At 42.4% G+C, this 21,426-nt stretch overlaps 1 protein-coding gene across 5 annotated transcripts; it reads left to right on the top strand.

Moving 5' to 3' along the window:
* Positions 1 to 218: 218 nt before the first annotated feature.
* Positions 219 to 21,071, top strand: GIN1 (gypsy retrotransposon integrase 1). 5 transcript variants are annotated; one of them, XM_053408358.1, is made up of 8 exons: positions 219 to 278; positions 4,036 to 4,176; positions 5,110 to 5,303; positions 7,053 to 7,358; positions 7,637 to 7,822; positions 7,938 to 8,108; positions 8,988 to 9,276; positions 11,260 to 11,836. In XM_053408358.1, exons 2-8 carry the CDS (start codon positions 4,038 to 4,040, stop codon positions 11,541 to 11,543), a joined length of 1,569 nt encoding a protein of 522 aa, XP_053264333.1. In that variant the 5' UTR covers positions 219 to 278; positions 4,036 to 4,037; the 3' UTR covers positions 11,544 to 11,836. The 5 variants fall into 5 exon arrangements, with proteins under 5 accessions (XP_053264333.1, XP_053264335.1, XP_053264334.1 ...); XM_053408360.1 differs by lacking the exon at positions 219 to 278 and adding an exon at positions 299 to 410; XM_053408359.1 differs by lacking the exon at positions 219 to 278 and adding an exon at positions 299 to 413.
* The last annotated feature ends 355 nt before the right edge of the window (positions 21,072 to 21,426 follow it).

The raw sequence follows: 21,426 nt of genomic DNA, 5'->3' as shown, positions 1-21,426 counted from the left end.
CAGTAAGTTAGGCGGATGTAGTACTCTTCTTTTCCTATCTCTATGGTGCCCGCACGTTTTTCTCCCTTCCTCTGTCGTCACTTCCGTGAGCGCCACATAAGTCTCCAAGTGATCCGGTGCCTCCTTTTGCGCCGCGAAAGGGAAGAATAATTTGAGATAAGCTCTAGCCCTCCCGTTGGGCGGGAACAATTTCACTGGGGGAAAAAAAGGGGGGCGCGGCGGCGGCGGTGGTGACGGGGAGGCGTTGGTTACCAACGAACAGTGGCGATAGCATACTGGTGAGGTCGTGAGAGGTGCTGTGCGCATGCGCTGAGAAGGGGACCCTGGCGAAGGAATAGCAGGAAGAGGCCAGAATGCTTCTGCCTTGACAGTTTCTTTTATCCGCGGACCGGATTTCCTGGTTGCTGCTGGTGGTTGTATTTTTCCCCTTAACGCCCTGACACTCTGTAATTCGGGTAGTGAAAGGGATAGCTGCTCATCTGGGAGGATAGCAGCCTGGATTGTTTCTTCTTCTTCCTTTCTTTTAATAATAATTCGGTTGCATCGTGTTGCAGCCTGCTCAGAGCAAACTAGGATAGGAGTTGGAAAATATATGGAAAAATATATTTTGCTTTCACCATGGTCGATTTTGAGTTTTTAGGATTTCCCTGCTGTAGCAGGGTGGAGAAATGGACTGTAATATAGTTTCTTCCATAGTGCTGATGGACAAACTAAGTTATTTTAACGGGAATTGGGGGCAAAGGTTGGAATTGGAAATATTTTTGATGTTGGAAATATTTTCTTCCCATTGCTGTGCCCCTTTCCCCACATAATCATACTTCAGGATTTTTTGTCTGCCTTTTTTATCAGAAAAAGAAAAAAAACCCATCTCCCTTTCCGTTTACCTCTTGGGACTTTCCCTTACCATCCTCTAAAATTACACCTGCAATCCAGGCAATGAATTTCGACTGAGTGGCTGTATCTTGTGCTTTCAGATGATAGCCCTATGGGCCAACCATTTAGCGTGTTTTCTTAAAAACAAAAACAAAAACCCAACACCATACAGTGGTACCTCGGGTTACATACCCTTCAGGTTACAGACTCCGCTAACCGAGAAATAGTGCTTCAGGTTAAGAACTTTGCTTCAGGATGAGATCAGAAATTGTGCTTCGGTGGCACAGCAGCAGCAGGAAGCCCCATTATCTAAAGTGGTGCTTCAGGTTAAGAACAGTTTCAGGTTAAGAACGGACCTCCGGAACGAATTAAGTACTTAACCTGAGGTACCACTGTATTACCATATTTTGATGTGTTCTATCAGTATTGCAAAGCCTCTGACAGCCAAATTTAGTTGAATTGAAATATTGGGGTGTGTGTATGTATAAATCACAGCACACTTGAGTTGAAATTACATGCACGCTTGAGAACATGACGAACCTTGCTGAATCAGACCAAAGGTGCACCTCATCCAGTATTCTGCTTCCCACAGCAGCCAACAACATGCTTATAGGAAGCCTTCAAGCAGGACATAAGCACAATAATATTTTTCTGCTTTTATTCACCATTGACCAATATTCAGTCTCATGCTACCTCTGAGCCTACAAATAGTACATAGCCATCGCAGCTTGTAGCTATTAATAGACAATTCATGGAGAATAAGCCTAATCCCCTTTTAAAGCAGTGTAAATTGGAGGTCATCACCACATCTTGTGGTAGAGAACAGTTTTATCAATGTGTTGCATGAATAAGTACTTTTTATTGAATCTTCCGTCATTCACCTTCATTGATTGATCCCAGGTTCTAATATTATGAGAGAGGGAGAAAAACATCTGTATATCCACACCATGCATACCGTATTTTTCGCTCTATAAGACGCACCAGACCACAAGACGCACCTAGTTTTTGGAGGAGGAAAACAAGAAAAAAAATATTCTGAATCTCAGAAGCCAGAACAGCAAGAGGGATCGCTGCACAGTGAAAGCAGCAATCCCTCTTGCTGTTCTGGCTTCTGGGATAGCTGCACAGCCTACATTCGCTCCATAAGACGCACACACATTTCCCCTTACTTTTTAGGAGGGAAAAAGTGAGTCTTATAGAGCAAAAAATACGGTAATTTTTCAGCTTTCCCCCTAAACTAAAAAGCTCCAGAAGCAACCTTTCTTCATAGGGAAGTTCTTCCAGCCCCTTGATAATTTCTGCTTTCTTTCTTTCTTTCTTTCTTTCTTTCTTCACCTTTCCCAGCACTACAGTATCCTTTTCTGCACACTTTACATTAGTGTAAAGGCATTACAAAACTGGCAGGTTTTTTTTAACCCCTTTCCTAGTAATTCCTAACAGGAATTCCCTATTTTTTTCACAGCTTGTTTGTGACAATTCTGTCGGCCACATATCACTTTCTCTCTGCCTTGAAGATTTCAGCTCTGTATTTTTGTGCATTTGTGGGAAGTGGTCTGGCAAGCAGCTGTTGCTCAGTCTGGTCCTGGAAACCCTGGTTTGGGTGTCAGATTTCAGATAAATAGAAAACCCCCTGATAGGTTTAAGATTTCAATAACTTACTCTTCATTCCTCTCTTTCTTAGCTCTCTGAATGTCACAGCTTCTACCACTTCCCCCCATTACCAGGCAGCTGCTCTTGGTTCACTCTTTGTCTAACCATGGTTCTCTAACTCTTCCTCCCATCTTTGCAAAATTCCTCTTATTTTACTTCATCAATAAAGCATTATTTTCCTGAAAAAGTTCAATCTTCATCCCTATTTCCCGGTCCCAGCTACTTTACAAAGACACCTCATTACTTAGACCAGGGACGGGGGACCTGTGACCTTCGAGATCTTAATAAACTTCAGCTCCCATTGTCTCCGACCATTGACCGTGCTTGGACATCTCTACCAGACTGATAGCAGCCTGATCCTGGCAGTATACAGCCACACCTCAAAGAGAAGTTAATCTTTTCACACTAGTAATTTGTATTTCAGAATACCTTATATCCAGAACATGGTGAAGTAGGTTTCTGATGTATGTAGCAGTGTGTGTCCAAAGCAAAGGTGATAGTATCTTCCTCCCACTATTAAAAGACAGGCTACTCAGTTACAGATATCCACCATCCTGTCTGATTTGTCCCTGAGTTTTAGATACACCAGTTTGCAGCCTTAAGCTGCAATTCCACTCATACAATAAGCCTTTGAATTCAGCTGATTGAACTTTGGAATATATTCGCACAGGGTAGTTTGGGAGGGTAGGTTTAAGGCTGCAGTTACAGTATGTAAAGTGCTATTGGTAGATTGCCTTGATTATATTTGCTTTCCCATATAAAGCATCTGTTGCTGAATTTAGTGTTTTCTTTTCCTGTCCAATTGAAATAGGCTCAATTTTAGCTCATATAAGTTCTCTCCCATTATTTATTAATAGTGCTACAGCTGTTCCCTCATTGCTGTCTTTAAAAAACTATGTTATGCTAAGAGCTAAAACATAAATTAACAAACTGGATTATAAAATGCGATTTAATATGTTACATGTAAAATGCGATGCGTATAGTACGGATATTTCAAATAGTGTGTGAAGTGCTATTACTGTGAAAATAGTACGTGTGAAACAGAAAATAAGAGAAAAGCAGAATTAAAATTAACCAATTATCACCTTTCAAATAAATCCCAAAGAGGTTTCAGAAATGGGGCAGGTACAGGAAATTGAGTCTATTTAAAATCTGCTTCTTAGCCACTGATATTGATTCTAGGCCACATAACATAGTTGTAGTTTGCATTATATGTATTTATTTCATTTTAGTCATGAACCCCCTCCTTAGGTTATTAATTGTCAAAGGTTCTTTACAATTATTGGAGTAAAATCTATTCTATTAATATCTATCCTGTTAATTTGTATACAGGAAGTTGAAGGGTTTGCAAGTAGAGAAATCTTAATTAGTGGGGAACGCAACCAAGAACAATAAAATTAACTATTCACTCAACCCCCAATCCCCTCTCACTTTCTAGTTGCCTAGGGGCTTTTTAAAAAACCCAAAGATGACCAGGCAAGTGACTTTTTGTATTTGTTTCACTTTAAACAGCAATGGTCCGTAATGGCAAAAATGGTGGACTCCATCTGAAACAGATCTCTTACTATAAACAAACAGGTGGATATCATCCCACAACATTAGCAAGTGAAAGAAGTGGAATAAGAAGAGCAGCTAAAAAGTTTGTTTTCAGAGGTAAAGATAATAGAATAGGTCTTCGGAGTTCAGTGTGTTTTGTGCAGTGGCTTTATATCTGTGAAGGCTGAGACCAAACAATATTGGGCTGGGTTGTTGCTTATCAAATGTAAAATGGGATTTGCATCATCATACATAAAAAGAACATAATGAACATGATTTTCTTCGAAGAAATCTAAATACTGTACACAATATTATATAAATCAGGAATATTACATATGTATGTTTTTGCCATTCTTCTTCATGTATAATTTGAAATTTTGGGTGGCGAGTCTGGTGTTACCAAGAATAAAATCTGGAGGGCTGCAGGTTCCCCGCCCATGTCTTCTGAGGAACAGAGGGTGTTCCATTTTGGCAAGATCTTGGAAATCTCCAGGGAAACTTGCTTGGTGCCTGCTTTGCTGACATTTCAACAACAGCCTTTTTATTTCCTTAGCCATTTGAACTTTTTAAGTTACCAAGGACAGTTTTTATGTCTGCTGTGTTCCTTTTCAATTTCTGGTGCTGGATTTGATGCAGTTCCATTTGCCATTGCTTCATCTATTTTGTCTTTATTTTATTAATGGGATAGTACTTTATTCTTCTTTTAAGCTGCCCTGGGAACACAATAGGGTTGAAAGTGGGAGATATAAATTTAGCAAATAAAATAAATGTTAGCTTGTGTCTGCCTATTTTGAAATACAATTCCCTGTCATGCTAACTTTACATTTGTATTCTCGGCAAACAAAAGCTGATATTTTCAAAAATTTTACCCATGCAAAATCCCTCAAAAATAATCTTGCTGGCCACATTACCACCAACATTATGTCTCTCTTTCAGAATAGAACTGTCTGTTTTGAGCAGGTGTGCTAAGAAGTAGTTATGAATAAAATTTGAACCAATATACCATAAATGGTATGAAATTACACAATTTATTTGAATGCTTTCTTTTAGATAACAATCTGTTCTATGTGGGAAAAGACAAGAGGCAAATGCGCCTGGTGATTCTTTCTGATGAAGAGAAAAGGAAAGTGTTAGAAAAGTGCCATGAAAATCATGCAGGTGCACATCATGGCATATCAAGGACACTGACCCTGGTGGAATCCCAATATTATTGGACATCAGTAACCAGCGATGTAAAACAGTGGGTATGGGTCACACTGTGTTTGTGTGTGTGTGTGTGTGCGCGCGCGCGCATGTGAATGAACTCTTGATCATTCTTTAAAGTCCTCTTTGCATGATTTGGCACTCATGGGATACGGGTGGCACTGTGGTTTACACCACTGAGCCTCTTGGGCTTGTTGATTAGAAGGTCGGTGGTTTGAATCCCCATGACAGGGTGAGCTCCCGTTGCTCTGTCACAGTTCCTGCCAACCTAGCAGTTCGAAAGCACACCAGTGCAAGTAGATAAATAGGTACCGCTGTGGCGGGAAGGTAAAGGGTGTTTCCGTGCGCTCTGGCTTCCATCATGGTGTTCCATTGCAGCAGAAGTGGTTTAGTCATGCTGGCCACATGACCCGGAAAGCTGTCTGTGGGCAAACGCTGCCTCCCTTGTCCTGAAAGCAAGATGAGTGCTGCAACCCCATAATTGCCTTTGACTGGACATTTTTCTCAGTTTGTTCTACTTAAAACTGGTGTTTCTAGATGCAGAGAAAGACCGGATCCTAAAAGTGCATTAGCAAGAAAAGGTTGGAATGTGTGGTTCTGGGGTATTCTTAATTTATTTTGTGTGGCTTTACTTATTCTAAATCTTCATAAGACAGCAGAATATAAACAGCAATAGAAAGTTCCACCCTTGGACTATTATCTAATCAACAGATGCTTGTGTTGCATTCTGAGATAATATTGCCAATGCTGTTAAATGTGTATTAATGTAATACCTATTGGCTGCGACACCAAACACTGAAGTAAGTTGGTAGCATGTGGCACCTTGTCATTTGTTTCATATACAAATCGCTTCCCATAAAGAATCTCAAAGTGATTTAACAGTAAGCACATATTTAAAACCAAATCCAAGTCTGAAACATTTGCAGACTGGGATTAAAATCTCCACTTATGAAAAGCTGCTTGGAAAAGGAACGCCTTCAGTGGACACCCCCAAAAGATAATAGGGACTGTGGGAGTGAGTTCCGAAGGGTAAGTGCTGCCACTCCAAAGGCCCAATTCCAACATTATACAGAATGGACTTCCTGATGAGAAAGGCTCTGCAGGAGGCTGCATCCTATAGAGTACAGTGATAAGGAGCGAGATGATCTTTGGGTATTCTAATCCCATGCTTTATAGGGATCAGAATCTTGAACTTAGCTGATTGGCAGCCAGTGCAATTCTTTCAGCAGCAGCGTAATCTGATGATGATGCTTTGTACCAGTGAGCAGTTGAGCTGCTGAGTTTTGCACTAGCTGCAGGTTCTGGACCAGCTTCAGGGACAGCCTCACACAGAGCATATTGCAGTGATCATATGTGGAGATTCTCAGTGCATTACGACACTGAACATGCTATACTGGTCCAGAAACTACCGTAGCTGTTTAATCAGCTGAAACAAGTAAAAGTATTAGTAGCTACTGAAGTCACCTAGGCTTCTAGCAACAGATTGATCCAGGAGCACCCCCAGACCACAAAACTGGCAGTGTGAATAGAACAATGCACCAAAATAAATTCCAAGTTGAGTTGCCTGCGTTATTTTTGTATCTGAGTAGATGGGGATCTGTTATGGTATTTGTAGTTATAAGTATCAAAACATGTTTTATGATAGTTTCAACCCAAGGCAATGTAGCATGGTTATTCTGTCTTAAACCTATTGTTAGAATAATAGGAGATACTCGAATAACTTATTACAAAAACATTATTAATGCAAATGGATGGACTATTAACACCCATTTTCATGACTTTTCTCCCAGGTGTACGCTTGCGAACATTGCCAGGTAGCAAAGAATACAGCTGCTGTAGCGTCTAAATTCCATTCTATTAAGGCAGAAGACCCGTGGACTGTAGTTACTCTAGAGCTAATGGGACCTTTTGATGCCACCAGACGGAACAATGTGTATGTCATCCTCCTAACAGATGTCTTCACTAAGTGGGTTGTGGTTTTGCCCCTGCATGACCTTTCAGCAGCAGAAGTAGCTAAGGCAGTTGTCAGCGCATCGTTCTGTTATGGACCACCTCAGAAAATAACTATAGATCAGAAAGAAGAGTTTGTTCATCAGGTAAGAGGAGCAAACTTTGCTGTGAAAAGTGTGCTTGATAACTTCCAGCTGAGGGGAGAAATGAATTTAAGAGTGCTGTGGTGAGCTTATTATTTGGTTCAAGTATGTTAAATGTCTAAATTTGAACAAATTGCAATTTTGTATCTCAAAGAGAAGTTAAGCTTAAACATTTCAGTACCTTTACAGTGTAACTGTGCCACTATTTCAAAGCAGTTTTCAGTTACCAAGTGAAATAAAAACAATGTGGAGGTTTAAAATGATTTGTCTTATTCTTAAAGATCAACAGGGAGCTGTTTGAACACTTTGGGACAAAGGAATTAATAATGCCGTACCCTCAAGCTGATCATGAAAATGAAGCTGTCAAGACAATCAGATCTTTCCTTCTCAAATACTGCACAGAGCACACCAAAGACTGGGATGACCATTTGCAAGCTATTTCATATGCGTTCAACTTGATTGATTCAGTACGTATGGAGAACATTTGTACCTTTAGTGTGAACTGGGGCTGAATGTTCTTTAGTAGCACAGTGTCAAATATAACCACATTTCCTTTTTCTTCCTTCCTTTTTTTAAAAATAGGAAACTAGCAACAACACACCCTATTTCCAAATGTTTAAACGAAATCCTTATATACCTTCAACATTAAGTGTGATTCAAGAAGGGGAGAGTGACTGCATGTTTGTGAGAATCTTATCTGCTATTAGACAAACAGAGAAAGCAGTACAGGAAAGGACAATTTCAAGTTGCCAGGTAAATCTGCCCCCTCCCTTTCTCAGGAAAAAAATATTCAAGGTTCAGAGAAAGAAAATGTGTGAATGATTTTAATTCAGCACATTTAACAAATGTCTTTCATTCCCTATTTTTTCCAGCTGTTTGAGCCAGAAATAAAGGTTAAAAATACTCCCCTAAATCATGCACAAATGTGTCTGAATAAGGCTCATTCAAATCTTCAAACTGTACAGATTAAGTTAAGGCTTATTCCTCTGTGGTCTAGGGCGTGAAGCTGTCTGACATCACCCTGAATTCCCTTCTTATGAAAGACAATTACAGACAGGAACTTATTAGATATAAGAAATAAAGCAAGACCCAGATATCATTTAGAAAAGTAATAAATATCAGCCATACCTTTCAGACATATATAGCCCACAGTTTCACAAAACCTACAATTACGTTTGTACAGTCATTAAATGTATAACAACTACCTTTTGGTTCACAGTCTTTTGATTCAGTATTGCCTGTTGACCTGGGGCCTCCTTGCAAAGGGTATGTGCAGATCCAATGATACCTAAATTCAGGATTTCTGTCAAGTAGTTGGTACAGTGAGCAGAAATCAACCATAGGTTTTGCCGAATTACCCAACAGGTCAAGTTTATATTCTAATAAGGTAGGCTAATAGAAAACTGCATTGTGAATTTATATGGATATGTGTATACAGTGGAGCATACAGAAAACCATATTAATATTACTTAGGCCAGGCATGTGGATGGTATTTCCACCCATGCTCATTTCCACACATCTTGCAGACTCAGTCTGGCTTGCACAGATCAGATGAGAAAACACACACATCTGTCTCTGAATTGTACATCCTTAAAACAAAAGTTCTAACTAATAGGTTCATTTTCTACTTAGAATATGAAGAAAATGCCTGTGGAACAGCAGAGTGGGAAAATGAGCCAAGTCAGGAAGAAACCAAAGCAAGTTAATCAATTTCTACTTAAAGTTGGACATGAAGTTCTCAGACAAAAGAAGAACTGGTGGAAAGATGGTCGCTTCCAGTCCGAATGGGTTGGCCCCTGTATTATAGACTATGTTACTGATAACGGCTGTGCAATATTAAGAGATGCTTCTGGCTCAAGGCTGAAAAGGCCCATCAAAATATCTCATCTTAAGCCATATATAAGAGGATCCCAGGAACAAGGTGAAAGTTATGTCTAGTAATACTCAATTATCTGGTTGTCACGTAGCATTAAACCATAGGTAAAGCAAATAAACTGGTGCACACTGATCAAAAGTCCCTTTCTGTGCCAGGAGCAACAAACCACAAGCCTATTCCTGTTACAGTATTTGTGAACCCAACTTGTGGATTTCACTTCCAAATTACAAATAGGAGCCAAGCTTTAGGGGAAGAAAACCTTGAGCCCAGACATGCACGTAATGACAAGCCAGCCATCGTGGGTTGCTGCTCCTGGTACAGAGTGGGGAAGAGAGAAGCTGGGACTTTTGACTAGTGTGCGCTAGCATGCATTAAACCATAGTTAACACATAAGGTTAAACCATAGTTGATGTTGAACTATGCCATTGACTTTTTCTTTTCCCAAATAAGAGCAATTAATAAGTGAAGAATCTCAAAAGGCCACCACAATTAAAAGCAATTTGATCTTATTATAGTTCCCATTTCTTCTTTTACATATGGAGATTTATGGGGAAGCTTTCTTGCCCTGTAAAACTTGCCTAAGGCTTTCCAGCCCTGCAAAACTTGTTTTTTGTGTGTGCATTTTCTCCAGCTATACAGAGTTATGTTGGCCTTTTGCCTGTTGAAATACACACACTATAATAATTATGGACATGATGCTGAGGTTTAAGGAAGCCTTGGAAATGCACCACTGCTAATTACAGTAATTGTGAGAACTGTTCTGGGCATATAGTCCAGATAGTGATACGCCTAAGAAGAGAACTGAAAATCCAAGCAGGATAAGGTACATGTTTCTGCTGCAGTTTATCCATGCGTATAGTGGGTTACAGAAGGATGGCAGCATTTATTATTAAATTTTGGTGAATATGTTTGTGTGCGGTCTTCTGTAATCATTGAAGGAATTGCTGAAATGCAAAATGAGATGTCAAGAGCACTCCCTGTCTTCTCTCTCTCTCCCCCCCCCCATTAACTTAGACTGTTCTGCTTTACCTAGCCAGTGAAAATACTGAATTGTTGAATCCCCTGAATGTTGTTTAAAGCACCTGTACTGAACCAATTTCCCAAAAATATCTTGTTTACTTGTGCAGAGAATGAACGTCTTCATGACGTCAGTCAGCATTCTGGCTTTCTGTCCTAGTTCAGAAGAGATAATTGAAATATTTAATTTCCATCTCCAGTCTATTTGTGACGGGCTCAGCAATTTCATTTCCTTTAAACCGACACTGAGTCACCAAGCATGATATTTAGAAAGGAGCCAACAGCTGCAAGCTGCACAGTCCAAAGATCCAAATTGCAAGACAAAAAAATGACTGGGCTCTTGTTTTGTGTGTGGTGTTTAATTTTTTGTGGTGCTGCTGGAGGAATGGATACAGGGTAGATTGGTTAACTGCTTCTTGACCAGTTTAGCAAGGAAGCTTCTCACTAGAAAATTTATTTAAGGCTTTTACATCAAGATGCCTTAACTGTAAAATTTATATTACCTCCAAATATCCCTATTTACAAATGTGTAAATATCTTGATGTATTGTGACAGAAAAAGAGGAAGGAGAGAATGCTTTAAAAAAACAAAAACCTTTGGTCTGTCACAATATGGAGGCCAATTTCAGCCCCTTCCTTTATTGGTTGGGGCACTCTAAGAAGCACCTGCATATCCATTGTTGTAGTCTATCTCGGCTCCTAAAGAGAACGTCTCAAGAACTGTGCCCCATAAAATGGGGTACAGATATGAGAGTGACATGCTGCTACCTTTGTATTGCTGCTCCTGTCCCTGGATTCAGACGTGCGTGATGCAATGGGCTTGCATTCCCCCTCCCCAACCATTTAATGGCTTTGTCTGCCTAAAAGGTTACTAGATTTTTTTCAACTTCAATGGATTTTGTACGGGGACTGATTTGTAAATCTGGGGACTGTCCCCAGGAAACGGGGACGCCTGGTAACCTTAGCCTAAATGAAACTTGGCTTCTAATCAAAACGTATTTTCCTCTTGCAGATAGCAGCTACATTTGGCAGAGTGCCGTCATGGTTGATCATGATTATGTCGGTTCATCCGACACGTCCGCAGGAAAGAGCTCCAAAGATGTCTTTTCTGGAAAAGGTCCACCTGTTCCCGTTGCTGATGATGGCCTGTCGGGAAAGGACCGTGTCTTCTCAGAATGTAACAGGAGCGCAGAGACGGAATTGATAGACCCAGACTCCACTGACTCAGTGCCGAAGAATCCAAAACAGTGGTGTGCAGCTTACTGGACTCTTCAGAATAAGACAGAGGCTACTTGATGCAGTAAGACTCCATTGGAATAAGTGGTACGGAGCTTGTCAAAGGTGTGTAAATACCAACCTTTGCTTCCTTTGTCCAGAATTGACCACTGCTTCAGCTGCTGCTAAACCTTCTGTTTGTATGTTGTATGAAACCATAGCTTAGCACCATATCCCCAAATAGCAGCTAGCCTTGGGCTCGTGCAGTCCCCTTTCCTGCTCTGGTGCAACCATAGAGGAGGAGACTGGAAACTTTCAGCTGTTTTTCAGCCAACCATGGTTTCTTATTTTATATCAAATTGGTTAAATGTTAACTATAGTGAAGGGAAATAAGTCAACTTCAAGCAGTCTTCAACATACTGAACCACATAACCTATGTAACTACTTCCCTTTAAAAATCTTCTTTTTCTGACCATGCCAAAGGAAGAGATGGGAGAGAGGATTCCCAAAAGATAGACCAGACACAATTGTCTTTCATCCACCAGAGCTTTACTGCTACTGAAGGCAAGTGAGCATGATGGTCACAAATCCAATACAGTACATTCAGGATTGACACTGTCCATAAGAAGTCCAGTTGCAGCAGACTTAACTTAAACTTACAATAACTTATAATAAGACTAAACCTTAACACTATATGCAGAACACTACACCAGAAGCAAAAGAGAGAGAAAGCGAAACCCAGGCTCCTTCTGGCCTTACTTTTATAGCTAGCATGACCTTGACAGAAAAAGATAAGAGATTTAAGATAAGAGTTTAAGCCAGCTGTACTTAGCTTCTTTGAAGGGATAACCCAAACATCATGAACCTTCTGCTTGTTTCTTTCACACAGAGAAGCTTCTAGAATCCTCTTGAATTAATTAGAATAGGAAAAATCTCTGCATATCAGATCAATACTTCCTGTACTAAGAAATGCAAACTGACACACATGACACTAAACTGTTGTTTAGCAATATATATGAACTAGCCAAGTAGGGTGGTGCAATTGCTCCACAGTTTACAGTGGTTTGTGCTATGTACACCATTAGTATAAAGAAGCTTTGCTTCAATGTAACTTACTGTAGAATTAGTGGGAAGTTTTAAGTGGTATCCATTCTGGTCAATTGCCAGCAGCGTTGTGTCTTATCAAATAAAATCACAACATCCCGCTGTGCACCTTTCATGCAAAGGCTTAGCCACTGTGGCTTAGCCACAGAACACAGGCTTCCACATAGACGGTCCCGGGTTCAAGCCCTAGAACTCCCAACCAAAAATAAGGAGTCTTAGGAAGCTGGAAAAACTTCTGCCTGACCTCTTGGACAACTGCTGACAGAGTTGACAGCACTGCACCAGATGTAAGGCAGATGCTGATAGGTCTTCAAGGAGAGCATGTTTCTGTAATGTACTTCCATCAACCCAAGTGGTGTGGCTTATGTCCATTGCAGCTGCAACGGAGCTTGTGTCTTAGATCACCTCTGGCTTGTTGACAAGACTTGCTGTTTGCCGCCTCAGTCTTGTTCACCGGAGCTACAGAAGAGCTTTACATGGAACACACAAAGCTGTTGATGAGCTCCTTCCAATATTTTGAGAACCCTGAAACCAACAAGTCAATCAATTTTTAACTGTTTTGAATGTTTACCTTGCAAAGCCTTTTATGACCAGGGCCTTAGCGCCTCTCCTAGTATTAACCTATCTGAACACTTTGTTCTTTATCTGAGGGTCTTCTCTGAGTGCCCCTTCCGAGTGTGTCAACAAGGGAGAAGGCCTTTTGGGTTGTGGCTCCCATCTGCAGAATGTTCTCCATGGTGACGCCCACCTAGCACCTGAACATCCTTTTTGCACCAGGTTAAAATGTATCTCTTCTCCCACACATTTTACAGAGTGTGGGACAAGCTGTTTGATGGCCTATCTGATGTACATTCTTGCTGCTGGAGTTTTTGTTGTTTTTCTGCTGGATTTTATTTATTTATAATATGTCTTATGAGGTCGTTTGCCATGAGATCCCGGGGCGGGTTACAGCAATATAATATAAAGTTATAGAACCATCACAGAAACAATTAAATCTGTTCCAAATGATACAGAACAGCATACATTCAGTAAAAGAGGGTAGGTCACACATAACAAAATGCTTATCTGTCATAGACCGGGTTAAAGAGGTGCATATTTAGCACATGGTAAAAGCTGTGCAAAGAATATACTAGACACACCTCTGTGGAGATTGTGTGCCACAATTTAGGGGCTGCCACAGAGAAAACTCTCTCCCTTAAGGGTTACTGTAACTGTTTTATTAAAGTGTATTATTATTATTATTATTATTATTATTATTATTATTATATGTTATTTTTTCCCAGTAAGCGAATAGTAAGTCAAAAAATAATAATTCGACCTCAAAGTACAACACAAGCCCCTGTGACTTCTGAAAGTTTTCACCGTCAAAACTTAATTGGATTATGCAAATCTCCCCGATCTTCTTTAAATACAGTTTCTTTATTGTAGGACCTCTATAAGCTTTATCACTAGCTAAATGTTGTTTACTGTCTGACTTGTGCCACCTGGTGGGTTTTTATATAACTTCAGGGGAGGAAATGGAAGACATACATTCATATAATGGCCTAGTTTTCCCTATTCTGGATTGTACCACTTGATACTGTCAGTGGGGGTTCTTTAGTGTTTCTGCAGTAGCTTTGACATGTAAATTCTGACAGGTCTAATTAAGCCCACCAGAAGCAATTTGAAAATTTCTAGGAAGCCAATGAAGTCTTGTTTCTCAACCAGTAATTTCACCAGCTTTAGAGAGATGAGCAGCTTGTGCCAGAACAGCTAATATAACCTTTCTTCAGCTAACATGGTTTCTACTGAAAGCACAATTTACCTTAAAGTAAACTTTGATTATAACAGATATAACAGTATATCGTGAGTTCTGGACAAACTTCTAGCAATCTAGTTTTTTCAGCAAACAGAGCTAGATGAGTTGGACTAAAGGCAAGACCTCTTAAACCTCTAATAAGTGGGGCTCTGCCACAAAATGTTGCAGTCTGCCCTAGATTTGTGCGTTTTGCTCAATTTTGATAATATAAAAGACAGAAGTCTCTGCTGTCACTTCATGTGGGGAAATGTGTGTATTTTAGCTTGACATTTAAAAGTACACGCAGTCAGGACACACACCTGCATTCTGCATTCAACTGAATTCAGGATTCACCTTGGAGGTGGACTGAAGGGTAATTCAAGCAGGTCGACCATTGTTGCAACCCAAGATGTATGGGGGATGTTTGACCAGGAGTCATAGAAGCGTAGAGTCCAAACAAGTACCAGCCCCACCTCTGACCCCCAATATTAATAGTGCATAACATTGTGATTGAAGCTGATCTCAGTGCTGCCTCCCTCTTTTAGTTTGCAATAGGGGCATAGCAGTAACTTATTTCCTTCCCCAATGGGAGGGAGAAACAACAGTGGATAAGAGTGCAGGGTTCTGGTAATCTACTTTCTCAGATTCAGTCCAGTCTGCAGTAGGAGTATCATACTTTTGAGCAACAGTTTGGGGTTGTTGTAATAAAACAGTCAGATCCACGGTCTGCGGTATTCAGCATGAACTGCATTGCCGGGCTTCTTTCTCCCAGTCCCTTCTGACTTCAATATGAGGAAAATGATCTGTGCATGTCTCTTTCTCTGTCTTCTTTTGCACACTTTCACTACATTCACTGGACAGAGGGGGGAAACTGAGCACAAGGATTACACAGGGAGAGATACATAGGTAGCCTCACACACCTTCTGCTCTTCTTACTGTCCCTGGCTGCTTTTCTTTTCTTCCAGATAGCTTCTTTTACTTTCTTACTAACTGATCAGCAGCCTTTTCCCTCTCACCCTCCTTTTCACTTTTCTCCACCACCATGTCAAGGTGCAGCAAGCAGACCATGACAACAGAGGGTGAGGAAAACACAAGTGTCCCAGATGGAGAGGGAGAATGAATGGAAAGCAATGGAACCTTTAGCCTCTCGTGTCTTCCTCCGGAGCACTCCAATTATATTTCCCCCTCCCGCACTGACGATGCCCAGGGTAACGCCTCTTAAATGGGGTGTGCTGGGGGGGGCACACGTGAGCTGGCAAGGATCTATTTGTTCCTAAGCCAGTCTGGTTATTAGCAAGTTCAGTGCAGGAGCCTGATCTGGCACTGTTTCCTGTAGCAGCCTGGAGTTGATGCAAACTCTGCTACGCCACTAGCATGAGCAGTGGGGCTCTGGTTGCAGCAGTTGCTCAGCTGCCCCCCAAAAGGTGAGGACGGTACCCTAAACCCCCACCCAAGCCCTGAAACAGAGGAGTGGGGAAGAACAGAGGGAGACCCATGCCAAGTTTGCTGGATATTCACCGTATAAGATATAAGCTGCTTTATACTGAAGCAGTCCCTTGATTCATGTGGCCCAGTACTTTCTGGCAGCAGTTCTTGGGTGGTTCAGGCAGAAGACTTGACTTGTCACAGGAGGTGCTGGGAAATGGGAAACCCAATCTTCTGCATACAGAGCATACGGTAGTGGTACATATAAAAACCTACTTGGCTACTTTTATTCTTAACCACTAGGTGTCACTCACTCACTTCAGTCGAACAAATCCGACTGCACAGAGAAAGAGCATGTTTGTGTGTTCATGAAAGCGAATGCGTACATTTCAGTCAATCCTATGCCCCAATCGCCCACAACAAGATACCGCAACGAAGGAGAGTGAGGTGTGAAACACCATATGCCAATGTTTTGGAAAAGAACATAGGCGTGAGAGTTTGTTAGCTCTGAGTGGAAGGACATATTGAGGGATTACTGTATTTTTCCTTTTATAAGATGCCCCCATGTTTAAGACGCCCCTTGTTTTTGGGGACTCCAAATTAAGAAGATAGGGGGAAATTGTCAAGAGTTGTACAGTTAAGATTTTTTTTTGGGGGGGGGGATTGCCCACAGTTGAGCTTTTCTGGGGTGGATTGCCGAAAGTCACTCACCCGACTGAACGATGCTTAAAATCACAAGCGATGCAAAAGCCGCCAATCACCTGCCCAATTGCCACGGGGGAAGCCAATCAACAACAGCCCTTGCTGCGGCCACCAATCAAATGCCCAATAGCCACAGGCAGTCTCCTGCTCACGGCTGCAACCAATCGCCTCTCCCCCCTCTGCACTATCTGTGTGTAAGACGACCCCCGATTTTAAACATATTCTAAAAAAGAAAAATACCATATTTTTCCGTGTATAAGACTAGCTTTTCCCCCTAAAAAATAATGTCAAAAATTGGGGGGCATCTTATACAGGGATACTCCCCCCCCCATTTTCTTAAATCAGAGTCCCCCAAAATAGGGGGCATCTTATACATGGGGGCATCTTATAGATGGAAAAATACAGTATCTTGTCTTATACACAGAAAAATATGGTAAGTTCTACGCCATTCCCAGAGATAATTAACATCTTTTTTTTCTGATGAAGTTCTGCACAACCAGGAGAGTGGGCAGCTGTCAAAAAGATCTGCCCTACAGTCCAACAGGCAGTGTTTATGGATGTAAAGAGACACTGGAGAAAACCAAGACAGAAGTGGGGCATCGTTAAGCAAGCTCATGTTCAGAAGCACTAAGTGATTTGCTGCACAAATATGCAAGGCCAAAATATGAACCCTAATATAAATGCTAGGTTTATGTAGTTTTACATATTTGGAGAGATTTCAAAAAAAAAACTTTGTGCCCGTATTAACCGACCACACAGAAGATGCTTTGCAGCGGATTTCTTAACAATGTGAAATGCAATACTTGAGTAAAATAAAATAGGTTGGAAGGTTACAAGTCCACAGATCAGCTACTAGATATTAGTGAACTGGTGGTTGTTCTTTCTGGTTCTCTGATAGCAATCTATAAAAGATTGCTAATAGTTGGCAGCGCTGATCAACTAGCAAGAATGTCACCAGCAAGGACATTTTTCAATCTGTGAGCCCATATGGATACAGTTCCTGATTATTAAATGAATGTATACTAGGAAACTGCTGCAAGTTACCATTATTCCGAAGTCTAGTTTGACTTACACTGTCCGAATGTGGACAGACTCCTCCGAGCTGGTAAGCCCACCACCTGTCCTCTTGACCCGTGCCCGTCTTGGCTGATTAGAGCGTGTCCAGACGAGGTGCGGGCCCTCCTGGGGGATATCATCAATTTGTCCCTTGGCACGGGGACATTCCCAGGGGAACTGAAGGAGGCAGTGGTGCGCCCGCTCTTAAAGAAAACATCATTAGATCCTTTAGATCTATCCAATTACTGCCCGGTTTCGAATCTTCCGTTCCTGGGTAAGGTGATTGAGAGAGCGGTTGCTGAACAGCTTGGTGGGTTTCTGGATGAAACATCGGCTCTGGATCCATTCCAGTCTGGCTTCCGCGCTGGTCATGGGACCGAGACAGCTCTGGTTGCCCTAACAGATGATCTTCGTAGACAGCTGGATCGAGGCGGGTCGGGGCTGCTGATTCTTCTAGATCTGTCAGCAGCTTTCGACATGGTCGATCATGAACTTCTGGACCACCGCCTTGCCGACGTGGGGATCCAGGGCACAGTCCTTCAATGGCTGCGCTCGTTTCTCTCTGGTCGGGGACAGAGGGTGGCGCTTGGGGGGGAATTGTCATCGCACCACTCCTTGGTGTGTGGAGTACCTCAGGGTGCGATACTCTCCCCAATGCTTTTCAACATCTTTATGCGCCCCCTCGCCCAGCTTGTCCGGAGTTTTGGGCTGGGTTGCCATCAGTATGCCGATGACACCCAACTCTATCTGTTGATGGATGGCCATCCTGACTCGGCCCCAGACACACTGACCAGATGTCTGGAAGCTGTGGCTGGATGGTTACGTGGGAGCCGGTTGAAGCTAAATCCTTCGAAGACAGAGGTCCTGTGGCTGGGACGGGACGATATGGGATTGGGGGGGCAACTCCCATCTCTTGCGGGGGCGCAGTTAGTGCCAGCACCGTCCGTTAAGAGTCTGGGTGTAATCTTCGACACCTCCCTTTCCATGGAGGCGCAGATTGCAGCTATAACAAAGGCGGCATTTTTCCATCTCCGCCAAGCTAAGCAGTTGGCTCCTTACCTCTCTCGCCCTGACCTAGCCACTGTGATCCACGCGACGGTCACCTCCAGACTGGATTATTGTAACTCGCTCTACGTGGGGCTGCCCTTAAGACTGACCCAGAAACTCCAGCGGGTGCAGAATGCTGCAGCGAGACTCCTTACGAGATCACATTCATCCGGTGCTATATCAACTGCACTGGCTCCCGGTGGAGTACAGGATCAGGTTTAAGGTGCTGGTTTTAACCTTTAAAGCCCTATACGGCCTAGGACCCTCGTACCTACGGGACCGCCTCTCCTGGTATGCCCCACAGAGAAACTTACGGTCTTCAAATAAAAATATCTTGAAGGTCCCAGGCCACAGAGAAGTTAGGCTGGCCTCAACTAGAGCCAGGGCTTTTTCGGCTGTGGCTCCGACCTGGTGGAACACTCTGTCACAAGAGACTAGGGCCCTGCGGGACTTGACATCTTTCCGCAGGGCCTGCAAGACAGAGCTGTTCCGTCAGGCCTTTGGCCAGGGCACAGCCTGACTCCCTCCCTCGGCAATCTTCGCGGAGCTCTGGCCCAATGGTGGCCAGTGGCTTGAATTTAATTAATTTTATAATGAATGATTTTAGAGTGTTGTTTGTGTTGTACTTTTGTATTGTTTTATTGTTGTTAGCCGCCCTGAGCCCAGCTTCGGCTGGGGAGGGCGGGATATAAATAAAATTTATTATTATTATTATTATTATTATTATTATTATTGCCAGAGTAAGTTCCAAGATGTCAAGTCACCTGGGCCGAAAGAGGTTTGGAGCAGCTGTATCTCCTTGCCCCAGAATGCCCTTTTGGGGGACTTAACACTAGCATAAGTCCCATCAATGGAGCCTGATTGAGGGAGTTGCTGTGCCCCTGGCTGAATTGAGATGGGGGAGTTAATCTGGCATAACCCTGGGTCTGCCACATTCACCTACTCCAAACGTACTCAAATCTGGGGACTCTTGGGTTTGGATTTTGCTGTAAGGCTGTAATCCCATATCCACTTTCCTTGGAATATGACTTTTATATACAGAATACAGGCTTACTAATGTTAAGGCTAAAATGAATTTAGGAAATAAAATTTTAGAGCAGTATTCAACTAAGTTTTACTCAGCAGAGTAAAAAGGTAAAGGGACCCCTGACTATTAGGTCCAGTCGTAACCGCCTCTGGGGTTGCGGCGCCATCTCGCTTTATTGGCCGAGGGAGCCGGCATACAGTTTCTGGGTCATGTGGCCAGCATGACTAAACCGCTTCTGGCGAACCAGAGCAGCACAGGGAAACACCATTACCTTCCCACCGGAGCAGTACCTATTTATCTACTTGCACTTTGACGTGCTTTTGAACTGCTAGGTTGGCAGGAGCAGGGACCGAGTGATGGGAGCTCACCCTGTCGCGGGGATTCAAACCACCGACCTTCTGATCGGCAAGTCTTAGGCTCTGTGGTTTAACCCAGTAGACCTGTTGAAATTAGTGGTCCAGATTTAGTCATTTTCATTAATTTCAATGGGTCTTCTCTGAGTAACACTTAAGTTGAATACCAGCCTCAATAGCAAAATTAAGGAAATGGTTTATCGAAATCGGTTGTGTCACAAAATGTGATCCTGATTGCAAGTTTTAAGAGTTGGAGGGCGGAAGGAGAGGGAGAGATTAGCTTTGCCATCTCGGAAATGACAGTTTTATTACATATTCTATCCAATGCGAGTTAGGCACGCTGAAATAAATGGCTTTTGACACTGAGAAATGAGATGCTGTTTGGAACAGTTGCACTCCCCTGTAATCATTTTAAATTTGGTGCATTAATCAAGTTTCTGAGCTGGATACAATAATACATTTTTGAGTTGCAATACAGAGAGGTACGGTTTTGTGACAGCATGCATTCTACTATTTATTTAAAGCATTTTTAATCCTGCTTTTCGGTCATATTTACTTCACATTTCTTGAAAAAAAGATTACAGCCCATTATGGATCAGCCCAGTCCCCAGGATTTGGCAAGCACCTGCACAGACCGAAAGCCCTTCTCATTATCAGGCATAAATCAGGGATGGAGAACCAGAGATCCTTCAGATGTTGTTGGACAGCAGCTCCCATCAGCATGGCCACTGGTCAGGGGTGATGGGGGCTGTGGTCCAACATCTGGAGAGCCACATGTTCCCCAACTCTGGCATAAATCTTCTGATGTAGGGAATTTAGGCTGAGGACCAGGTGGAGGGTGGCACTAGAGAAGCTGGCATTGTATTGTACTCTCCAGTATAAGTGGGTAAGAAGTTATTTTCTATGATTCTCTCTTCCCCTCCATCCCCAAAATGACTGTAGCTGTTAGGATGGTTCTTCTATTCTTCCGAAGAAAAAGGGAAAAGGTCTAAAGATTTGCCATGTTCTGCACTCCTCTCCAGTGCTAACCTTCCAAGAGCAGCAAGAAGGAAATGTGGGAAGCCTTGACAGTCTTGTTTATATCACCAAGCTTTCATGCAACAAGATCGACACTGTATTACTGTATTACTGTTTCCGGGGGGGGGGGGGTTAGTAACATGCATGTTTTAATATTTGCTAATTTAACAAGTTCCATTTAGAATATTTATAGATGCGAAGTTATAGATTTTGCGTTTGAATGCTTGTCTGCTAGAAATGTTACCAAGCACAATTCAAAGTATTGGTGCTGACCTTTAAAGCCCTAAATGGCCTCGGCCCAGTATACCTGAAGGAGCATCCAGCTCCGAGGTCCTTCTGGCAGTTCCCTCACTGCGAGAAGTGAAGCTGCAGGGAACCAGGCAGACGGCCTTCTTGGTAGTGACGTCCGCCCTGTGGAAAGCCCTCCCATCAGATGTCAAGGAAATAAACAACTGA

The sequence above is a fragment of the Podarcis raffonei genome, chromosome 11 (assembly GCF_027172205.1).
Source record: "Podarcis raffonei isolate rPodRaf1 chromosome 11, rPodRaf1.pri, whole genome shotgun sequence".
Lineage (NCBI taxonomy): Eukaryota > Metazoa > Chordata > Lepidosauria > Squamata > Lacertidae > Podarcis > Podarcis raffonei.
This window is presented reverse-complemented; position numbering and strand designations above follow the sequence as displayed.